Source organism: Rhinopithecus roxellana, chromosome 6 (genome assembly GCF_007565055.1).
Source record: "Rhinopithecus roxellana isolate Shanxi Qingling chromosome 6, ASM756505v1, whole genome shotgun sequence".
In the NCBI taxonomy this organism is placed as follows: domain Eukaryota; kingdom Metazoa; phylum Chordata; class Mammalia; order Primates; family Cercopithecidae; genus Rhinopithecus; species Rhinopithecus roxellana.
In genome coordinates this window covers 22,361,092-22,385,401 of record NC_044554.1, presented here as the reverse complement: position 1 = coordinate 22,385,401, position 24,310 = coordinate 22,361,092, and the positions used below count along the sequence as shown (strand labels likewise).

At 33.2% G+C, this 24,310-nt stretch overlaps 1 protein-coding gene across 1 annotated transcript in view; it reads left to right on the top strand.

The window, feature by feature from the left end:
• PCLO (piccolo presynaptic cytomatrix protein) overlaps positions 1–24,310 on the top strand; it is a 404,629-nt gene that overhangs the window by 234,321 nt on the left and 145,998 nt on the right. Inside the window, 2 exon segments of the mRNA XM_030932711.1 lie at positions 12,180–14,367; positions 20,017–20,153. Coding sequence (XP_030788571.1) covers positions 12,180–14,367; positions 20,017–20,153 — 2,325 coding nt within the window.

Below are 24,310 nucleotides of genomic sequence, written 5' to 3'. Positions count from 1 at the left end.
CCAGCTACTCGGGAGGCTAAGGCAGGTGAATCACTTGAACCTGTGAGGTAGAGGTCACTCCACTGTACTCCAGCCTGGGTAACAGAGCGAGATTCTGACCCCCCAAAAAAACAAACAAACAAAAAAATATCTTTTATGTGCCAGTTATATTCATTGCATCATTTTAACTATTTTCATTATTTTATTACTTTTTTCTTTCTCTAAACAGTTTCTTAACAGACCTGTGTAGTTTTGCTAGTACTTCGTAGGCTTGAAGTGAATGCACACTGTTATATAAATAAATAAAAGATTATCTACAAATTGACCTAAATCACTGACAAAAATATAAATCATATCATTTATTACATTAACCCTTTTAGTAATGTGTTTCCGAATAGTAGTCGCTTTAGTTGCAAGGACATTATTCTTTTGTTTAAACATTTGCTTCAAGTATATATAGCAAACACTTGAATGCCTAGTCTACGCTAATAGTTTTGCCATTATAAATTATATATGTTCTTAAATTGGTTAGCCTGGCTTTCCTCTACTCATCCACAAAGAAATAGTATTATACTAACTGAAATAACTACCCCATGCATATGAGGACTGCTTTTACACACATAGACAGATCAATAAATAAATTTTAGTTAAATTAGACTCAAATTTATTTAATGATTTTTATGGTTGAACAGTAAATTCAGATCACCCCTCCCATTTTTTAAAGCTAAAAGCAAATGAACTATAGCATTGCTTTGAACCTTGGTCTGTATATCCTAGCTAAAATTATAGTATGCAATTGAAAGCAGGTATAAAATGCTTACAACTGAATATGTTGAAAATATATATTTATGTAGGGAATGCAATATAAGTGCCTAGTAAAGAAATATTAATTGATGTGTATAACGATACAGTGCAAGAATGAATAAGCAGTGAGATTATGAGCAATTTTACTAAAGTGAGATTTAAAAGACCATGATGAGAAGAAAGAATAAACAAGATGGGTTTTTGTGAGCTTTTACCAGATCCATGAAATCCTGGCAAAACCATTTGGATGCTCTATAATCATCAGTAGCAAAACTTAGAGAAAAAGAAAAAGGATTGACGTGCTGATTGTGGTCCCTCAGAGATAGCCAAGTGTAAGGACACTTTCTAGAAAGCTATTTTCATTTTCATTTTCCAGTTATGAAACGACAAGGCCCCAGACTGAAAATTCAGAAATGCGAATGCATCCATGGATTGTCCTAGGAAAGAGCAAGAACCTCTGATTCACACATAGAATGATAATTAACAAATTGATTTTAAAAAAAGTAGTTATCTCATGAAAGCGAAATAACCAAGGATCGTATGTGTGATAACTACTTTAAACCTACGCTAATTATATAAATATTGGAAGTTATAGATGAAAACCCCAAAGGCAGTATACAATTGGTCCTAATTTTCTTATGGTGCTGGATCTGCCATTTGACAAAAATGAGTATCCGAAAGAATTCATCTTTTACTAAAGCACTCTGTTGTTACAGAGTGTGAATGCTCCTCTTGAACTCTATATGTGTGTGATAGTTGAAGAAAGAAGTTGCCAGACAGGAAAAAAGAAACCTAAATATTTTGTCTGTTAAGCAGAGCTATATTCAGGGACCATATGAACAGAATATATTTTGTTCCCTTTGTTGTAGTATAGTCGTCCGATTTAATAGAAGGAAGGAAGCAAAAGGAAGGGAGGGAAGGATGGAAAGAGGGAGGGAGGAAAATGTACATATACACACATATATAAAAAAAAATGCTCACCTTAAAAAAAACTTTTGAAAGGGACCTTACAAAATATTTTATACAGATTTTAGGAAAGAAAAGAAATTAATCTCTTTGGGACTTTCCAGAAAATATAATGCAATAAATTTCACACAGACTGGCATCTCTAATGCTTCTGTCCAGTGAGGTAGAAACTAGTTTTCTGCTTGACTGCTCAGCCCAACAGCAATGACTTTAAACAAGAAAACAAAACAAACTGGGACAAGAGGTGCATTAAGGAAAAGCTTAGAGATGTTTGATGAAACACTGAGTGCCATTTTCACAATATCAATTAGAGAATATTTTGTCTATATTGCTAGACTTTGATAAATAACTTATACGTGTACAACTTTTAAGTATGTTCTATTACTTTTGTTTTTATTCTGTTATTAATAGGGTCCTGTAATTTAGTTTCTCACTCTCACATTTTTTGCCACTAGAATCTTACAAGTCGAGAAAAACTACTTTAAATTTTTTTTTCAATTATATTCACAAATGGTAAGTTGTTTCATGGTAGTAGAGATTCAAGACTGTTTATGAATAAAGATGTCTATAATTTTTAATAATTCAAACATAGTCCCATAGTGATGATACTGCTACTTATATATTGCCTCAATTCATAGAAACAATTATTAAACAATATCACAATACTCTAATTGAAGAATTTGATGGTCTTGTTTTCTATATGCAAGACACTATGCTCTATTGCAATGGTAATGGATTTTAAACATTTTATTCATGTTGAAAGTATTTTTTCACTAATGGTATCATTTAATCTTTCCTTATTCACAGGTCACTCCTCTGTTATTGTTCCTGTTTTTGTATGTCTTGAAGCAATAGGCTGGTGGTGGCTCACACTAGTAATCCCAACAGTTCGGGAGGCCAAGGCGGGAGGATCTCTTGAGCCCAGGAGTTTGAGACCAGCCAGGGCAACATAATGAGACCCTGTCTCTACAAAAATAAAAATAAAAATTACCTAGGCATGGTGGTGCACACCTGGAGTCTCAGCTACCTCAGAGACTGAGGTGGGAGGATACTTGAGTTCAGGTCAAGGCTGTGATGAGCCATGATCGCACCACTGCACTTTAGCCTAGGAAACAGAACAAGATCTTGTCTCAAAAAAAAAAAAAAAAAAAAAAAGCAACAAAAATTCTTGAGCTTTTGCACTAAACATGTATGTTTTATATCCAAAGAGGGTAGAAGCAGAGGATAGAGGGATGGTGATTAATAATGGGTCTATTTTGGTAGCACATTACTAATGGTATTGTACGTAAGATAGACTGCTGAATATTTCTGTATTTAACTGTGATTTTATCTAAAAACAGGAAGCTACTGCTGTTGGAGTGCAGGTGGAGACCCCTAAAAGCTGTATTGCTGTTTTCATTGACATTTCAGAGAGTGAAACTCTGCTTCCAGTCTATTTAAAAGGAAGGATGTGTAAAGGGATGTTTCCTAATTTGTAGCCTTATGCCTGCCTTACAGCTTCATCATCCTCTCCCAACCTAAATTCCTAAAATTAAAGGAATATGTTAATTCCTTTAATGAACTATAGTTATATATTTTAAAGACCTCTCGTTTGGAGACAAAAAAAAAAAAAAATACCCTGCATATTTCAGTTGCCTTTCCAATGCTTAAGGGGCATACATAGCTCTTTTTAGATGATTTTTACACCCTAAAAAGAATGGCCAGGAGCAGAGCAGAAGAAAATAAAGTCAGAGAGGAGTATAGTATGTATAAGTATTACTCTTCTTACTAAGGTAAAGAAAAGGCTTATTCTTGTATTCAAAGTCAATGTAGTTCCTGGATGAAGAGAGTTCAAATAAAATGGGACAAATGACCCTAAGGGCATTTTCTATTCTCAAGTTCTCTTTAATTTCTTGTACGATTAGAGGGAGGAGACCATGTCTTTTTCATCATTTTAATCTCATTATTTAGTACAGTGAGCAGTATGTAAATGTCTGTTGTTCATTAAAAATGTTCCCATCTATTTTTTAACTTTTTTTGAGCTATCAGATTCTTTTGCTCTAATTCCTTTTTTTCTTAAGTTATTTTTAAGATAGCAGGAGTTTCTTGAATTTTAAAATTAAGCTTCGCTATGCACCTGATCTCCTTTAGTGATTCTGGTATTTAATTTCTCAAACTAAATAATTACTTTCTTTTTTAAGGTTTTAATCTCTTTTTAATTGCATCATTGATCCTTCTTATAAACTTAGAATAACAGACTTTTAACAATGTACTAGGACTTACATAATTTTTCAGTCGGACTGGCAATACCTTACACTCAAACTTTTCCATAATTATTGCAGTTGAGAACAGTTTTTCAAGATTTTTATGGGGTTAGGCTAGGAGGATTCATCTTGTTCACTGAGTATGCTCATTGTTGTAAGCATCTTGTTTTTTTCTTCCTGTGTTCTAATAAAACTATATTTTAAAATAGCTAGTTGGATACCTTTTGAATATTAGTTTGTGATAATGTAATAGTTAAGAATTTTTCTATACAATGAAGGGATTAATTTTAGGGTCCTAAGAATTTATCACAAGGCAAGATAATCAGGTACATTCCTATTCTTATTAATTTTCTCCTGTCATTACCATAACCTAGAATGTATCTTTTTCATTTACCCTTTATTCCATCCAGTTCTCTTTTCAAGGCCCTATTTAATTTCTAGTTACTCTAGGAAGTCAGCCTTTTCCCATTCAGAGTAAGGCGCTATGATAAACTAATAGTAGGATTCTCATCATCAATAAATATATTAATTAACAGTCGATCAGGATTCTCTGCCTGAGGACACTATCTAGTATATCACATGCATTAGTGTCTTTCAACAAGGGCTATTTTTCCTTCCAGGAGACATTTGCCAATGCATGGTGACGTTTTTGATTGACATGGTATACTGATGGTATCTAGTGGGTACAAGCCAGAGGCGCAACTCAACATCTAACAATACAGAATCATCTGGTCCAAAATGTCTTTACTGTCAAGGGTGAGAAAGATTTATTAATTACCGGCCTGGTGCAGTGGCTCACGCCTGTAATCCCAGCACTTTGGGAGGCCGAGGCGGGCGGATCACGAGGTCAGGAGATCCAGACCATCCTGGCTAACACAATGAAACCCCGTCTCTACTAAAAATACAAAAAACTAGCCGGGCGAGGTGGCGGGGGCCTGTAGTCCCAGCTACTCGGGAGGCTGAGGCAGGAGAATGGCGTGAACCCGGGAGGCGGAGCTTGCAGTGAGCTGAGATCCGGCCACTGCACTCCAGCCTGGGCGACAGAGCGAGTCTCCGTCTCAAAAAAAAAAAAAAAAAAAAAAAGGTTTATTAATTACCTATATTGATGCCGGACCACAAATAGCCATGGTTGGTATGTGAATCCCTGACAAATTATATTACTACTTTCCATCCTTAGGGCCAAAACTATGTTGATGGCTGTCATGGGAAAACATTGAATGTTCTGCTCAAGCACTGCTAGAATATATGTATTGCTTCTATGTTATCTACATGGAGTGCCACATTATAATTAAAGAAAATTAAATTGAGCTGTCACAATTTTCTCTTTGACAGAGCCACACTGATTGCTACCTAGCATACTGCATTAGAAATCATTGTCAGTGATTGCACATTTATAGTTTGAAGGTTTCCCTGGTATTTCACATGGTATTGGAGTTAATTTGACTGGTATGTAATAACCAGCCTTGCTTGTTCCATCAGTGAAAGAAGAAAATGAATAAAGATTTAAATATATAGTTAGCTTTTGAACTTTTACTTTTTTTTTTTTTTTCTGTATTTCCTCTTCCATTTTTCCTCCTCTGTTGGCATAGAGCATTCTCTGGATGTGTTTCCATCTCATAGGAATTAAGGCATCACTAGCCCTAAATGAAACCAGATTATCCTTCATATTTTTCAAAAATTTATGTTTCTTATTTTCCCTCCACTTAGAATACATTCTCCTGTTTAAATACCATCCATTCTTTAAGAACCAGGTTTCCTGTTGTATCTTAATACATCATTATCTCTTATCCAGTTCCCAATACATATACATAATTATATACTCGTCTAACTCACCTTATGTCGTGTCATATGGAAAACCTCTTAAGGAGTATGTATCAAAATATCTTGTTTATTGATAAATTTTTGTGGAATTCTGCTGTTTGTAAAAGAATCCACATCTCCACCATCTAAATAAAGGGCCTGCATACAAATATTTCCTGCTTAGTTGAGAGAACAAATCTAAAAATCCAAGGTCTTATCATGATGAACATTTATTTCGGACAGTAGGTATGGCTTTCTATACTTATAAAATGAAATATATATTGCTATGTCTCTCTAGCAGTACGATGGTTTTAGAATGGTTTAGAAGTATATCCTTGATATTGACACTGATAACTATTTAGCAAAAGACTGAGGTAGTTCCTTTTTTTCTTTCCAGCTTCTATTTTAGGTTCAGAGGGTACATGTGCAGGTTTGTTACATGGTTAAATTGCATGTCACAGGTGTTTGAACTACAGATTATTTCATCACCCAGGTAGTGAGCATAGTACCTGATAGCTAGTTTTTCGATCACCACTCTTCTCCACTCTCCACCCTCAAGTAGACCCCAGTGTCTATTGTTCCCTTCTTTGTATCTGTGTGTACTCAATATTTAGATCCCACTTATAGGTGACAACACCTATAGTAGTATTTGGTTTTCTGCTCCTGCATTAATTCACGTAGGATAATGGCCTTCAACTCCATTCATGTTGCTACAAAGGACATGATTGCATTCATTTTTATGGCTGTGTAGTATTTCATGGTATAGATGTACACATTTTCTTTATCAAGTCCACCACTGATGAACATCTAGCTTGATTCTATGTCTTTGCTGTCATGAATAGTGCTGTGATGAATATACACATGAGTCTTTATGGTAGAATGATGTATATTCCTTTGAGTATATACCTAGCAATTCCATTGCTGGGTCAAATGGTAGTTTTCTTTTAAGTTCTTTGAGAAATCTCCAAACTGCTTTCCGCAGTGGCTAAACTAATTTACACTTCCACCAGAAGTGTTTAAGCATTCCTTTTTCTCCACAACCTAGTCAACATCTGTTTTGTTTTGTTCACTTTTTAGTAATAGCCATTCTGACTGGTGTAGGATGGTATCTCATTGTGGTTTTGATTTGCATTCCCCTGATGATTAGTGATGTTGAGAATTTTTTCTTATGCTTGTCTTGTGTATGTCTTTTGAGAAATGTCTACTTATGCCCTTTGCCCATTTTAATAGGATTGTTTCTGGGTTTTTTTTGTTGTTGTTGTTAAGTGCCTTACAGTTTCTGGATAATAGACCTTTGTCAAATGTATGGTGTGCAGATATTTTCTCCAGTTTTATAGATTTTCTGTCACTCTGTTGATAGTTTTTTGGTTTTTTTTTTTTTTTTTTGCTGTGCAGAAGCTCTTTAATTAGGTCCCACTTGTCCACTTTTGTTCTTACTACAATTGCTTTCGGCGTCTTCATCAAGAAATCTTTGCCAAGTCTCATATTCAGAATTGCATTTCCTAGGTTTTCTTCTAAGGTTTTTATAGTTGTAGACTTTACATTCAAGTTTTCACACCACCTTGAGTTGATTTCTGTATATGGTGTAAGGAAAGGGTCCAGTTTCAGTCTTTGGCATGTGGCTAACCAGTTGTCTAGCACCATTTATTGAATAAGGAGTCGTTTCTCCTTTTCTAGTTATCGTCAGCTTTGTTGAAGATCAGATGGTTGTAGGTGTGCAACTTTATTTCTGGGTTCTATATTCTGTTCCATTGTTGTATGTGTCTGTTTTTGTACCAGTTTCATGCTGTTTTGTTTAATATAACCTTGTAGTATAGTTTTAAAAAGTTGGATAGTATGATGCCTCTAGCTTTGTGTTTGTTTGTTTGTTTGTTTGTTCGTTTTTGCTTAGGATTGCTTTAGCTATTTGGGCAATTTTTTGGTTCCACATGAATTTTAGAATAGTTTTTTATAATTCTGTGGAAAATGTTGTTGGTAGTTTGATAGAAATACCATCGAATCTATACATTGCTTTGGGCAGTATAGTGAGGTAGTTTCTTCAAACAACAATTTCTCAAAAAATATTCATAATTTATTAGTTATTTGTGGACAAAGTGTAGATTTGTTCCATCTAGTGTCTCTTGTATCTATGCCTTTAGCATCTAGAGCAATGCATTTTAGAATTATACTTAACAACTATTTGAATACATCAATAAATTGAATGTTTTCATATTTATTATATATAATACTGGATGAATAATTTTGGTCTAGCATCTAGGACTTTAAACAATAGCCCCTATGTATTTTTAGTTTTTTCAATGTTTAAAAAAACTACAGATCCTTCTTTTATCATCCTCATGTTGAGCTCAGAGAATTTTGACAGTGAATTAATGCATATACATATATTTAAGTCACTTAGGATAATGTGTCTAGGTACTTCACTTATTATTTTCATTAATATTCTTGACGCTTCAAAACAAGCAAAATTTCCTTTCCTTTGCCATATAGAAATGGTATAAATTGCATTACATAAATTGACTTTCCTAAGGAAAATATTCTTTAAAATTACTTTGGACAACAAACCTTATCCTGAAAGTTATTTGCTTGTTAGCTTGATTACCTCATTGATGTTGCAATCTACAATCAGTGATTTTTTTCCAGTCTTTCTTAAACCTTTATTTTATCATTAGGATTTTTTTGTTCCTCTCTGTCTATTTTCACAGCTATTTTAAAAATATTTTAAATTTATATATCAAGTATATTTAGTACAATTCTTTTTTCTAGATTAAAGGCACCAGATCTATCTGAAAACAACTTTTAAGAGCTGGTCAACACAGAAATCCATAGTAAACAACAAGTTTTTTTCTGGACTGTCTTGTCTCATCTTTAGTCATGGCTTCCAGCTACATCATCTTTAATCATAATAAACTTTCTTTATGCAATGTTGATCTTTTTAAAATAAATAATATTGTATTGCTTTTATCCCTGTATTTGGAGTTCTGAACTCTTATTTTATGTTATATTGATTTAATTAGAATTAAATACCTAGTTGAGAGGTTTTTTTAATTAGAATTAAATACCTAGTTGAGAGGTTTTTTTAATTAGAATTAAATACTTAGTTGAGAAATTTTTATTGTCTTTGTCAGAGCCAGTTCTTTTTGAATTATAAGTTGGTAAGACATTACTTCAAATTCTTTATTGTATATCTGTCTGCCCTCTTAAGTGATGCTAACCAGTCCTAAAACATAGTACACACCCCTCACAGACATGCTTAAATTTAAATCTGTGGGGTTCTAATGGTTCTATAGTTTGGATCCTCTTTGTGTAAGTGTGCCTAGCAAAGTGCTTTGAAGAGAGGAGACATTTAATAAATATCTGTCTAAGTGAATTGAATAGTTATGTATTTTAGGGAAAATCTAAAAGAAAATTTATGCTGTGAAGGAAAATTCATGAATGATCGTAATTACAATTTAACCAAAAGATGACAGAAAACTCTAATAAAGGACTGAAGTTTTTCTTTAGGGCTCTTGTATTCTTCCCACATCCTCCTTCATTGTTTAAAATCTATTGCTTTCTCTCAACTAGCCAGTAATGCTGTTTGACCCTCTAATGGTTTCTCAGTGAGCATCGATTTATTTCTTTATTTCTAAAGAAATAAATCTCTTCTTTAGAACAGAGATTTATTTCAAACTGTCAGTGCAGCTAAAAGCCTTGGTTTCTTTCGGCTGAACTATGTTTTAAAACCATTTAAAATAGAGACCAAAATTTTAAAATATGGATTTCCTACTTCTCTTGAATGAAACAGATCTCATCACACTGGGTCTCTATTTCTTCATGGCAACAATATTCTGGAGCCAGCCTTGACAGATGGAACTTAAATTGTCAGGTCAACACATTCACTCCATTACCTTCTGGCTCCTTTAGGCTTTTGGGTTATAGCCTTTGCAATAGTCAAGTAATCCTCCATTTTCATTCCCAGTAGAACTTTCCTGATATGACCTATATGTTTTTCTCTTTTTTAAAAATTATACTTTAAGTTCTGGGATACATGTGCAGAATGTGCAGGTTTGTTACTTAGGTATACACATGCCATGTTGGTTTGCTGCACCCATCAACACATAAGAGCATATGACAAGTATAGTGATTGGTCGGTATTTGCTCTCTTTTTTCTCGCCTAAGCGCAAGAAGTGCAAGCCTACCTTACAGATGCATACAATATATAACTATTTGTAATGTGCATTTTGAAAAGAAGTGACTTCCAAGTTCAAATATAGCTTCTAAGCTGGGCTTCTTTGGGACTTGAATTTTCAACCATTATTAAGTTCTTTGGACTATGAAAATGTTATCAGTGGTTATATTTAAAACTTCTGGTAGTGACCAAACATTAGAATAAAAGATTGGGCATATTTTTCATTTCATATTCTCCTCTTTTTATTGCATCTTTGTTAGGCATCATGGTCTTGAGTAACACAATTAAATACCCTTTTGTCAAACCATTTCATAATCATAATCATGTAGAATAGGTAAACATTTTAAATTTTCAAATTCTTATGCATATACCAGATCTACCACATACATATTAAGAAAAAACGAATAGTATGTAGTTTTTAGCCTCCTGTTGAACAACATTATAATCAGAGGACTGAAGATGTTGTTGTGGAACAACTTTTTAAAAAACATGACATATCTATGTTAATATTTTGGAAAAGTATCAAGAAAATTATTGTAGGATCTTAATTTTTATTTTATTACCATTTAATTATGGCCCATTGATATTCAACATGTTATATGTGTACTTTTTTACAAATGAAAAAAAAATGTAAAGATCTAGAATGTGGGTTAATCAAGAAACCATAGTTTTCTATAGAAATATAGAGACTTTTAAAGGAACTGATATTAATGGGTACCTGTAATGTGAAATAAGTATTTTACATAGTTGTCTCACTTGATCTTTATAACAATTCTGTGACTTAATTGTGAGTCTTTTATAAAATGAAAAGAACTGAGGATGAGTAAGAAAATAAATGACATGTCAAACAGCTGCCTTGGGAACTTCAATACCCTATATACCTTGGGGTTGCTCTATGAGGAAAAACAAACTACTGCACCAAAGTCACTTTACCTTATTTCAAAGATTCATAACCTTTATTCATTTCCATCCAAATATTTTAAATTTTAGAAACACATAGACTTCAATAAACGTTTAAGATTTTGTTTCATATTATGATGTCTATTAAGGGAACAAATAGTGGGGTTACCTGAAGGGAGCAGAAATATGATAACAGAAAACAGACAAAAACTATCAAGGAAATGAATTTGGAAATAATTAAAAGACAATGAAAGTACAGAGTCTTGGAAAAATGTGATCTAATTAATAAGGTACAATTTTCAGGTACAACATTTATAGACTCTTACTTTTTCTATTTTCTGCCCTCAATATTTGGTGACTGGGGAAAAATTGGAGAATTGATGTATTTGGATTACAATAGAAAGAAAAGAAAAGAAATCATCTTGTAGAGAATATGCAACTGGAAAGCAGAAGACCTGAGATCTAGTTATAAATGTGCCACTGAACACTTAGGTAACTTTGAGTACACCAGTTTATTTTAACTATAAGTGCTCAAAGCAATCTCTCATGTCTTTTGATATTCTAAAATTGTGTGATTCTCAAGACCTTCAATTCTTAGAAAGCAAGTTTATGACAAATTAACCAAATAAAATGAAAAATATCTGAAAACTCACCAACTTTATACTTTTATCTGATTTTTTAAAAGGTTCCAATGGATTTTTATTGGTCAGTTCTTTTTGCTTCACATGGAAGTTACTAGAGTATTAAAAAGAAACTATACTGCAGGATAATAAAGTCAAAGAAAACATAAGATCCAAATAGTCATGAAAGTCTTGAAATATTAAATAGAAAATTAGTCCGGACTATCCCTTTTTTAGAAGGAAAAAGAAGGTATTAGATAATTTGAAGATGTAATTTAAAAAATAGGAATGACAACCACTCCAGGGGGCAAAAGTAGGAATGAGAAGATAGGCGTAATATCAATGTCACATGGTAAATGAACATCTTCAACAAATGTAATTTAAATTTTAGATGGTTAGCAAAACACTTGGGAAATAGATTCAGTAAATAATCTTATGTATATTTATAAAAAGTGAGTTTTTATAACTGCTAATGCTATAGGAGTTACAGTTAACCAATTTATTTAAAACATTATTTTTCAGTTAATTGTATTTGTGACCAATAATTGAAATTATATGTATATATTTTATTTTATCATGCTGTGATCGCAAAATCATACGGGAAATCATTTTTGTTAAATATAATTCATGGAAGTTGATTTGGTTTTTATTTTATTTTTCTTTATAATAAAGTACTATATTTTGTTTACTTGATTATAGACTAAAGGTTCTCAAACCATGGCACCCTCTGGAACCCAGAAAAAAGTTAAAAGAACTCTGCCAAATCCACCTCCCGAGGAGATTTCCACAGGAACTCAATCCACATTCAGCACAATGGGCACAGTTTCCAGGAGAAGGATCTGCAGAACCAACACAATGGCACGAGCCAAGATTCTCCAGGACATAGATAGAGAGCTTGATCTTGTGGAAAGGGAATCTGCAAAGCTTAGAAAGAAACAAGCAGAGCTTGATGAAGAAGAAAAGGAGATTGATGCCAAGCTACGATACCTGGAAATGGGAATTAACAGGAGGAAAGAGGCATTATTAAAGGAGAGAGAAAAGAGAGAACGAGCCTACCTCCAGGGAGTAGCTGAGGATCGTGATTACATGTCTGATAGTGAAGTAAGTAGCACAAGACCAGCCCGAATAGAAAGTCAGCATGGCATTGAGCGACCAAGAACTGCTCCCCAAACTGAATTCAGCCAGTTTATACCACCACAAACCCAAACAGAATCTCAACTAGTTCCTCCGACAAGTCCTTACACACAATACCAATACTCTTCCCCTGCTCTTCCTACCCAAGCACCCACCTCATACACCCAACAATCTCATTTTCAGCAACAAACTTTGTACCATCAGCAAGTTTCACCTTATCAGACTCAGCCAACATTCCAAGCTGTGGCAACAATGTCCTTTACACCTCAAGCTCAACCTACGCCAACCCCACAGCCTTCTTATCAGTTACCTTCACAGATGATGGTGATACAACAGAAGCCACGGCAAACTACATTATATTTGGAGCCCAAGATAACCTCCAACTATGAAGTGATTCGCAACCAACCCCTTATGATAGCACCTGTTTCTACTGATAACACATATGCTGTTTCCCATCTTGGTAGTAAGTACAATAGTTTAGACTTGAGAATAGGTTTGGAGGAAAGAAGTAGCATGGCAAGCAGTCCAATATCAAGCATATCTGCAGATTCTTTCTATGCAGATATTGATCACCATACTCCACGAAATTATGTCCTAATTGACGACATTGGAGAGATCACCAAAGGAACAGCGGCGTTAAGCACCGCATTTAGCCTTCATGAAAAGGATCTGTCAAAAACAGATCGTCTCCTTCGAACCACTGAGACACGCCGGTCTCAAGAAGTGACAGATTTCCTAGCACCTTTACAGTCTTCCTCTAGATTACATAGTTATGTGAAGGCGGAGGAAGACCCAATGGAGGATCCTTATGAGTTAAAGCTTCTGAAACATCAGATTAAACAGGAATTTCGTAGAGGGACAGAGAGCTTAGATCACCTCGCTGGTCTTTCTCATTATTACCATGCTGATACTAGCTATAGACATTTTCCAAAATCCGAGAAGTATAGCATCAGTAGACTCACACTTGAAAAACAAGCAGCAAAACAACTGCCAGCAGCCATACTTTATCAAAAGCAGTCAAAGCATAAGAAATCACTAATTGACCCTAAAATGTCAAAATTTTCACCTATTCAAGAAAGTAGAGACCTTGAACCTGATTATTCAAGCTATATGACTTCTAGCACTTCATCTATTGGTGGCATTTCCTCCAGGGCAAGGCTTCTTCAAGATGACATCACTTTTGGCCTCAGAAAAAATATTACAGAACAACAAAAATTTATGGGATCCTCGCTTGGCACAGGACTGGGCACATTAGGAAATACCATACGCTCAGCTTTGCAGGATGAAGCAGATAAGCCATACAGTAGTGGCAGCAGGTCCAGACCTTCCTCCAGACCTTCCTCTGTGTATGGGCTTGATTTATCAATTAAAAGGGATTCTTCTAGCTCTTCCCTAAGACTGAAAGCTCAAGAGGCTGAAGCTCTAGATGTTTCATTTAGTCACGCATCATCCTCTGCCAGGACTAAGCCGACCAGTTTGCCAATTAGTCAAAGTAGAGGAAGAATACCAATTGTGGCCCAGAATTCTGAAGAAGAAAGCCCACTCAGTCCTGTTGGCCAGCCAATGGGAATGGCCAGGGCTGCAGCTGGACCCCTGCCACCAATATCTGCAGACACCAGGGATCAGTTTGGATCAAGCCACTCATTGCCTGAAGTTCAGCAACACATGAGGGAAGAATCACGGACTCGAGGCTATGACCGTGACATAGCCTTCATCATGGATGACTTCCAACATGCCATGTCAGACAGTGAAGGTAAATTGGGCCTCAAACTGCCCTGTTACTCTCAAAACTCAAACTCTTATTTTTCTGCATGTTTAATTTCCCTTCTCCAGAGATGTATCCTACTTTTCTTGGTGTGTCTTTTGCATGTTTACTTCAATTTTATTTCTTGTAAATGGAAATATTATCTTGTGTATAGATTCTATAGCATGCTTTTCTTTATTTAGTTTTAGTTTATTCCTTTATTGTTCTGTTTCTTGATTGTTTGCTTGATTTGTTTGGTGTCTGTTTTTCTAAAACCATTATCAAATAATTCTGTCAATAAAATATGGTCATCCTATAAATCCATAGTTGAAAAGTTTTTCATTGTATGTTTCTTTCATTTTTCAAAATACATTTTAAAAGTTATTGATCAGTTTCTTTCAGTTTCTGGAATTATTAAAGTTTAGAGCCATGAAATACTATTCTGATAGACTTTGTAATAGAAAATCATTTATGACATCTTTATGAGATCAGTGTTCATTAGTTCAGAAGATGTTCTATTTTTGAGAACTTTTGGATAAGTTCTTGATGTTAGTATAATGTAGAATTTTGTTATTTTCCTTAAATAAAAGATTTCTGTTTTATCTTTCTCTCTCATTATGAATACTATTATTTACAAATTTGTAATTTTGCATTATATGCTAGGAAGTTTAGTACTAAATAAGACATGAAAATAAATAATTGTATTAGTATGTATGAAGTATTCTTAAAATTGAAACCTTGTAAACTTCTTTTGTGATTTTAGTTATTTAGAGTTCAAACTTTCCTGGTTTGCCCATTTAGCCTTTTCCTTTGGTTTCTTGGGTTTTTGTTTTTTTTTTTTTTTTTTTTTTTTGTATCATCCCATGTTTTTGCCCTAAATTGACTTGCTAGATTTCCATGTTAAACAAGTGCTTTAATACAGTAAATGCTTAACTAAAAACTCGTTTTAAGTAGCTTTGTTTTTAAAGACATACAACCATAAACATTTTTGAAAATTATCTAGTCCAAGTCTAAGATTGAAGAAGAGGGAGAAATGATACAAAGGTGTGAATAGGCTAGCCTATACCAAGAGGATTCATGACTCTTGACTCTTGGTCCTTTTTTTTTCACCTTCTTTCATTTACATTTGAATGTAGATGTAGATGGAGTTCTGGAAATAATATATTTTTGATCAAATAAAAGCATTATTATTTCCTTCCTTTAGAGACTCCAAAGAACTAAGCTAACATGAACATCTCCCCTTTCAAACCTAACATCTTTCTTGAGGACTCACGGGAAAACACACATTTTTGTGAAAAGGAATTTTTTCCTACATCTTTGTCTAGATGAATAGGATTTTAGAAATTCAAACCTGAATTTTAATAGATTTTTTTATTGAACTAAAGTAATTGCTCTATCTGAAGGATGACAAACTGCTTTTGTTTGTGAAGTTCAAATAGATTAGTCATTTTCTGATTTGTTTTCATCTCTACAGGCTATTGGATTGACCATTTTTATTGACAATTAGTTAATTGAATAAAATACTCAATTTGTGGGTTCTTTATTTAGATGACTATTTGAATAAATGTACATAGCAGGAATTGTGATTATGTGGAAACAGTCTTTAATATTTCCTTACTTTTTACAATCTACATTTTATAAACATTTTATACATAAAAAATGACAGTTGCAGAAGAGTAAAGAGATTGTTCAATAGTCATGTCTATAAAATAACAAAATAAAACAAAAACCCTAGAGGGTCTATGGCATAATGAAATGCCTTAAGATTGTGTGTACATGATGAGCATATATCTAAAGAGAGTTTGACAAATTGATTTATCATCATATACTGTCCACGTGCTGCCAGATATTTAGATGTTTCTATATATCCTGATATGTGGCAGTTTTCTTATGTGTACAGCCATATAAAAATAACAGAATATTCTATTTCCCTTTTATATGTTTGAATAATGTATAGGTCATAATCATCAAAGACTGTGTGAAAAACATTGTTTTGATAAAATAGAGGATGAGATACCATGCAGCATATAAAATTATGAAGTGTGTAAAGATGATGCCAAATAAGTAAAGCAATTAAAATTTAAATGAAATTAAACTAAAAAATATTTTTAAATTAAGCAGACAAGGAAATCATTCATAAAGATTATGTTGATATAAATTTGGGCAGGAAAACTATAACAATTATATATGACTTATATATGTAATGGTGTGTGTGTGAATTGTAGTGATTACTTCTAAATGATGTATGTAGTAAAATGTTATATATTTTCTTTGTTTATATATCACATAAACATACTATTTTTCTTCTAATGAGTAATGGTCTACTTTTCGTTTGAAATCTTGAATTCCTTCAGTATTTAAAAAAAATAGAAACTACTTTTTTTTCCAATCAATAATTCCCAAGATTTATTAACTCATGAAGTATTAGGAATTTTTAACAGATTTTTAGCAAATATATGCTATATCTATATTTGAATGTACTAAGATAACTTTGAACAGTATAACATTCTACAGGTTATTTAGTATCCTGTGAACAAAACAGATGTAATTGCTTTCAAATTATTTGTTGTATGCTTTTCCAAATTCAATTAAACTCTATAAGTTATAGGATATAAGACAGTCATTAGATATATTCTAAAAGATTCATTGATGTTGAAATACCTTTCTTGAGGAAAAATCTATATAGACATAGTTTATGTTGCTTAATATTTATTAATATTTTTAGCTTTAAGCAAGCTAGCAACAGGCCAGACGTGATGGCTCATGCCTGTAATCCTAGCACTTTGGGAGGCTGAGGTGGGTGGATCATGAGGTCAAGAGATCGAGCCATCCTGGCCAACATGGTGAAACCCCGTCTCTACTAAAAATACAAAAAATAGCTGGACATGGTGGCGCACACCTGTAGTCCCAGCTACTTGGGAGCCTGAGACATGAGAATCGTTTGAACCCAGAAGGTGAAGGTTGCAGTGAGTTGAGATCGTGCCACTGCACTCCAACCTGGTGACAGAGTGAGAATCCATCTCAAAAAGAAAAAAAAAAAAATGTAATTCATCTCATGTCCTCCAATATATACAGTCTTTTTAGAAGTATATATATTTGACCAATATAAGAAGAATTAAACTATTTCTGTAACTGTAGCCTGTGGACAGTACTAGATCCAGAAATAACTTATTTGTATATTACTTTTAGGAATTCAAGAAAATAATGCCAAGTTTAAAAAAAGATATTGTTAATCTCCTTCAAATGATTTGAACTAATTCAGAATTTTTTTGTTATAAAATTTACTTTTTCACTTAGATTTTACCATGAAAGATGAGACAGTTATAAACAATTAACATTTATAGACAACTGGTTCTAAACAATGAAAACAAAATTCAATACAAAAGCAGATTGATTTCATCTACTTGCTGTTGGTTGATTATAAATTCCTGTGCAACGGATGATAGTCATCCTTATTCAGTTACACATAGTGTTATTATAAAAAATAACAGAAAATCAAAATACATAATCAGAATTATTGGCAACAAACTGACAGAATTTAGGTCAGGTTGAACTTCTACTTTATTTCTATAGACACAGCCAAACAAACCACACATTTTAAAGAATTGTATTTCAAATGCAGTTAAGAAAGTTATACATTCAAATGAAATCATGTACTACATTATAAAGGATATTAATTTATTAAAATAAGTATAAATTATTTTTCTATTTTCATGAGAAATCTATAAAATCCTATAAGAAGTAAGATAAAAGTAGTGTCAATGTCATTGAGAATACTCTAATAAATTTTAAGAGATGAATGATTAAATAATGAATTTGTTTTGTATTTACTTGCCAAATGTCTATTACACTAAATTTCTTGGTAAGTTCAGTCACTTGGTTTCAAATTAAGACTATGGAAAACCATAATTATTGAGTAGATTGTAAAAAAATCTGCATATTAAGGACAAATTAACACTTATTTTTAAATGTGTTTATCATAATTAGGATGTTAACTACTTTTTCTAGTTGATGACTAATTCTGTGCTTCATTCATGCCAATATTTATTCGATGTTATGCCTTAGGCAGGGCATCGATTTTAGTATTGAGGGAAGGGGGAAGCAAAAGGACAATATGAGCCTTGCCTTTAAGCAGCTTAGAATAGGTGAGATCAGTCAAGTATGTATGCAATCACAAAACAGATAAGTATTAATGTATTCTCTGAAATCTAAGACCAATGAACCCATGACACATCATTGCTCGTTTTGTATTATGGGAGGAAAATGCTGTGGTTAAGTAGCAGTGTTGACCACAGGAGGTATAGGGGTAACTAAGTAGTACATATGCTGTGGGTTTACCAGTCCCAGCAGCAATGAAATGATGGAAATGGCCTAGGGGAAAAGATTAGGAGGAGGTTTTGGAAAATATGGTAGTCAGAATGCAGATAGAAAAATAAAAGTATATTGTATGACTTTCTAGAAGCTGGAGTTTCAAGAAAGTAGAGGTTGACAACATCATCAACTAATCTAAGCATCATCCGCAAAGGATAAGCACTTGAGCATTGTTCCTTCTACCGTTTAGGAAGCAACAAAGTATTTTCAGAGACTGTTAATTAGAGATTCTTTTACAAAGAATAAAACAATTTATTAAAAGGCAAATTCTGCATATTAGGGAAAATAAGATGTTCAGTCATTATAGAATATCTTGAAAAGACCTATGAAATACTAATGAATGAAATTTAATTTAAAATAATAATTGTGTACCTTAAATATAGTTGCATTTTCAAAAAAGTATGCCGTGAAATTTTGTCACAGTGTAAGTATAAAAAGCATGCAACCAACTCTTCAATCTATTTTCTAAATCAGTGCTTCTCTTCAAAAAATAATCATTTTATTTTTATTTAACAATTATAATAGAGGTATTTTTAATATTAGGCTACTAAGTAATCATGGCACACATGTTCCTAACAATAACACCAGAATTCTCTTAGAAACAAATGTTTTTGTTTGTTGTGAATGTCATAGAAATGTCATATTTTCAAAAAATAATGTTAAAGCCAGCAACAACCTATTGGCACTGGATTGATGTAATGGTGGGAAAGTGACAGAAACTTCCATACACAAGGAATCCTTTTTTGTTTTCATTTTTTATTATACATTACGTTCTGGGATACATATGCAGAACGTGCAGGTTTGTTACATAGGTATACATGTGCCATGGTGGTTTGCTGCACCCACCAACTCATCTTAATTTTTTTTTTTTACTAGTGGATTGTGGGTAGAGTATGGGAGAGAATGTGTGGATGTGGGAACTGATGGGCTGAGGTTAAATAGAATGACCCTTTTGAAGAATGATCACTTGTTCATTTATTATTTTATCATGATCTAAATTTCTTTTTTCTCTTGATTTGAAATTTGATTTTGTTTTGTTTTGCTCTGAGATTGTGAACATCTGTGTGCGTCATTTTTTCTAGGCTATTCTATGGTTTAAAATTTTTGACATAATTTGATTTTTGATATAATAACAAAAATAATTCTTCTAGTCCTAATGGGAAATGTGTTTGAAATGCATGTATGGTTAACAAGCCTAGTGCATGCTAGTACTACAGAACATCTGCTGCCCTCAATCATCTATATTACTTGCCGTTGCAATGTATGATGTTTCCTTGGTGTCCAAAGCCTATCATCTGCGTCGTGAGGAAACAGATTGGTTTGATAAACCCAGGGAGTCTCGTCTGGAAAATGGACATGGTCTGGACCGAAAACTGCCAGAAAGATTGGTCCACTCTAGACCACTCAGTCAGCATCAAGAACAAGTAAGTGCTATATTTAACAATTTCTTTTAGATTTATCAAAAAAGACTCAATTCTGTGCTAGAATGGTCTTAGTTGTCCTAAAAGGAATGAGATATTTGTCCATTAATTTCACAATTTTGTTTTCCAATGACATAAAGGAGTAACACAGCTTGCTTCATCAGCTATGACTGATTGAAATTGGACTGTGATACTTCTACCAATTTAAGTGATTGATTCCTCCAACAGATCATTATTAAGTTTGTATAACATATCCAGCACAGCTATACAACAAGAATATATGGAGCTCTGAGAGCTTACAAGTGACTGGGTGAAATGGATTTGAGTAATTTTCAATGCTTGTTCAGATGCTAAGAACAAGTGAGAGGATGGGCAAACCAAGTGAGCTGGGATAGAAAGAAGGCTTAACCTGGGGGAGAAAGGAAACTGATATTTTAGTGGATCTATTACATGAAAATGTTAGCTGTTTTTTTATTTATTTTTGAATTTTATATACAGAACAACTCACATAAAGTAGATGTTACTAATCAGTGTATTCTTATAGATGAAGAAATTGAAACTTAGAGGTAAATTTCACAATTAAATATGACACCAAAATTCATGATCTTACTCACTTTTGAGCAAATGAGGTGATGTTTGAATTGAATTTTGAAATACACCTACGAGATTAAGAGTTGAGTGAATTGAAGGAGAACCTTCATGTAAGCCAAGTGGCCTTAAATCAATTGCCTTAGCAGATCAGATATTTGCAGGTTGTGTACTCATTATGATTATTAAAATATCCAAAATAAATAGTTGACTTATTTACATTAACTCCTAAATCATCCTGTTTAGTGATTCATTGATATAGAAAACAACCGTATTTTGAACAACTGAGAAGATCCATATAGACTTACTATAATTTAATTCAGTGTTTGTCATTTTGAGGTATAAAAGAAAACAAGGCTTTGACATTTATAAGTACTGTCTAAAATACATTGTCTATACGCTTAGATTTGATTTCTTTCTAAGCAATTTAAGTTTTCATAGACAAATTTCTACCTATTAAACAATTTTTTCTTAGAATTTTGTTCTGTTTTTCTATATGCTATCATATTTTCTAGAATTCTTAGAATTCCTCTCTACTATAAATTTCTGTCTTTAGTTTTTGATATCTTTCATACATATTTTGTTTAGGCTTATGTTTACCTCCATTAAAATGTCAATATAATTCCATTTTTTTTACTTCATGTAAACGTATCAGCCTGTATTGAACTATGCTTTCATTGGCTTGTCTTGCTATTAAAATTGTATTTGTGGTTGTATTTCAAATCTCATCAAATAGATCTGGCTAGAAAGTAAGAAAATTAATAAAATTATTCTGCATATTTAAAATCTTAAATTTACCTCCTTTTATCTACAAATTTGTCAGTTAAAAATAACTTCCTTAAATGTGTTTACTATATGAATCTCTCTAAAATGGAATATTTGTTATATCTTACCCATCTCATTTGTTTCTCTGAAGTTTAGTGTTTCCCACAAACCTAGAACAAAGTCAAAGAAAACACAGATACTTTAACAACATCATAGTAAGATCAACTGCATAAACAGGGCAGCTTGTTTAGTAATTAACAAACAGGAATATTTATTATCAACACTACTATTTCCATGGGCACTGAGAATAGTCTTTTCCACCTAATTTACCAAACTAATATTCTTTGAGGATATATTTAAAGTAATTTAAAGGATATATATTAAAGTGTCCAGCCCAAAAATATGTAAATGAAATATTCATATCTCTAAGGACATTCTTGTTTCAATTTTATGTTACTAACATATACAGATTTATGGTTTTGGTCTACTGAGTACATAGTAATAATGGTTTAAATAATATATAATTATAGACCAATATAATGTCAAAATTAAGCAGAGAAGGTATTTTTGAGAATCATTTAATAAATTTCCTGCTATGTCTTCTCAAGTAGAAATGTAAGGATTCTTGTTAGGTGAATATAATAATGTGTATATTCTTGCTAAAAGTAATTTTTTACATTTGTATAATTTTTTACATTTTCACATCTAACATACAAACAAACAAAACTATGTATGTACTACTGAAACTGCAACTATGCAAAGTTATAAGCTAGTTAAAAGTGAACAGCCATAAAACCGCCACACAGGCCAAAAAAAGGAACATTGCCTGTCCCCAAAACCCTTGTATGTCCCTTCCAGATCATAACCACTGCCTTTCCCAAATAAGTAACAATGTGCTGAGTTTTGTGAAAATAGTTTGTTTTTCTTTATCATTTTTTTAAAATAGATTCTACTATAACATACATTTTAATTATGTGAAGTTCGAGAGTTGAATTATATAAAATTCAAAATTCATGCTTTTTGCATTATTATTTATCTTCAAATACTGTCTCCCTCTTTAACTCATCATAACTATATTTTGACTTGGAGAATCACAAAATGGCATTCTCATGTTATTAACTTCTTTGCATCTCTAATCATAAAAAGCTAATATTGAGCTCTTGGTACTAATAAACTCAGATGCTTTTATTTGAAAACATATGCATAACAAGAACTCATATTCATAAAATGCTTTGGAGGCAAAAGTAATAAAACCGATAATACTAATGCAAACACTAATTTATCTCCTTTTAAAACTCATTTGCATAAAACAAACATTAGAGGAATAGAAGAATATTTCTGAAAATTTTTGTTAGACACACAGTCATATTAATTATAAAATAAACCAAATATAAAAATCCATATTTGCTTCATTTCAAATATATATGTATACTTATATATGTGTGTATGTGTGTGTGTATCTATGTATCTATCTATGCTTAACCTCTGCCTTCTTCAGTAGAAATTCAGCTCTGCTTTGTGAATTGCACAGATAGCCTAATCTCTTATTTTTTTATTTTACTTTAGTCACTTACTCTATAAGACTAATATCTTTCACAAGGTAGTTGTAAAGGTCAACAGTTCTTGACTCTTATAAAATCCCTTCTCTTTCTGCACTTATACTCACATCATCTGCAATTCCTCTGCAACTGCTTGATTGAGGTACATTAAGTTCCCATGAAAGAGCCACTCTTTCTCTTGATTCTAGGAATTTGAATGTTCTGTTTTCTCTCCTTGGACACTTTTCCTCCACTCATCCCTTGGCAAACCCTAATCATCACCCAGGTGTCCGTGTACATGCCCCATCATGCAAGAAGACTCCCCTGACACTACCACCCCTACTTCCCCAGAAATCTGGGGTAAGTGTTCTTCCTTTGTGCTCCAATAGTACCCCATGTATTAGGTCTTGGGCTGTGAGCTTCTTGAGAGCCAGCAGCTCTCTATCCCAACTACCATGTTATATATGTGTACAGTGCTAGGAACCCAGCAGGGCACTCTGTCTCCTGCATCTAGAATGTGTGGTATTTAAATGAGGGAATGGGTGAATGTCTGTACGAATACACAGTAAGTTAACAAAAAGGGCATAAAGGCTATCTGTCTTCTGTGTATGAAGTAAAGGGCTCAATTCATTCCCTTTTTGTTAACATACTCTTTATATATGCAGGCTTGATTCATGAAAATAACTCTTTTTGAAATATTTGTAGGTAGGGAAGAACAGCCCTCTTTCTGGGAGGCCTATAGGCAGTAATCCTATCAATGAGGAATCACCAAAAGACAGTGATAACAGAGACCATCCCCTTGGGGAGGGGAATGTAGCACCACTTGACATCAGTTCTGCCCCTTGGCTTTGTGCCTACTCTTAGTTGGCAGTAGCAACACCTACCCATAACCCCATCTGCTACAGGACTCTCTCAACATTCACCCTCTGTGGTTACTAAAAAACTGAAATTCATCTAGCTCATACATCTAATTCATACATGGAAGACATATAGACTTTTAATCATGCTGATCATAATTATGGTACTTTCGTGTTTCTGATTTATTAAGTGGATTTATGAAGCTGCTTGCAGACAGCGTAGGCAGTCTGTGAAACTAGAGGAGATTGTATGAGATGCTCTGAAAGCAATATTCAAGAAAATTAAGATGTGCAACATTCCTTCTACTATAAAATAAAAGGCAATAGTGGCTATTTGATAAAACTGGTGAAAAAAATTAGGAAGCCTGATGATGACTGTTCTAAACTGTGTGATAGATTCAATATGAGATTA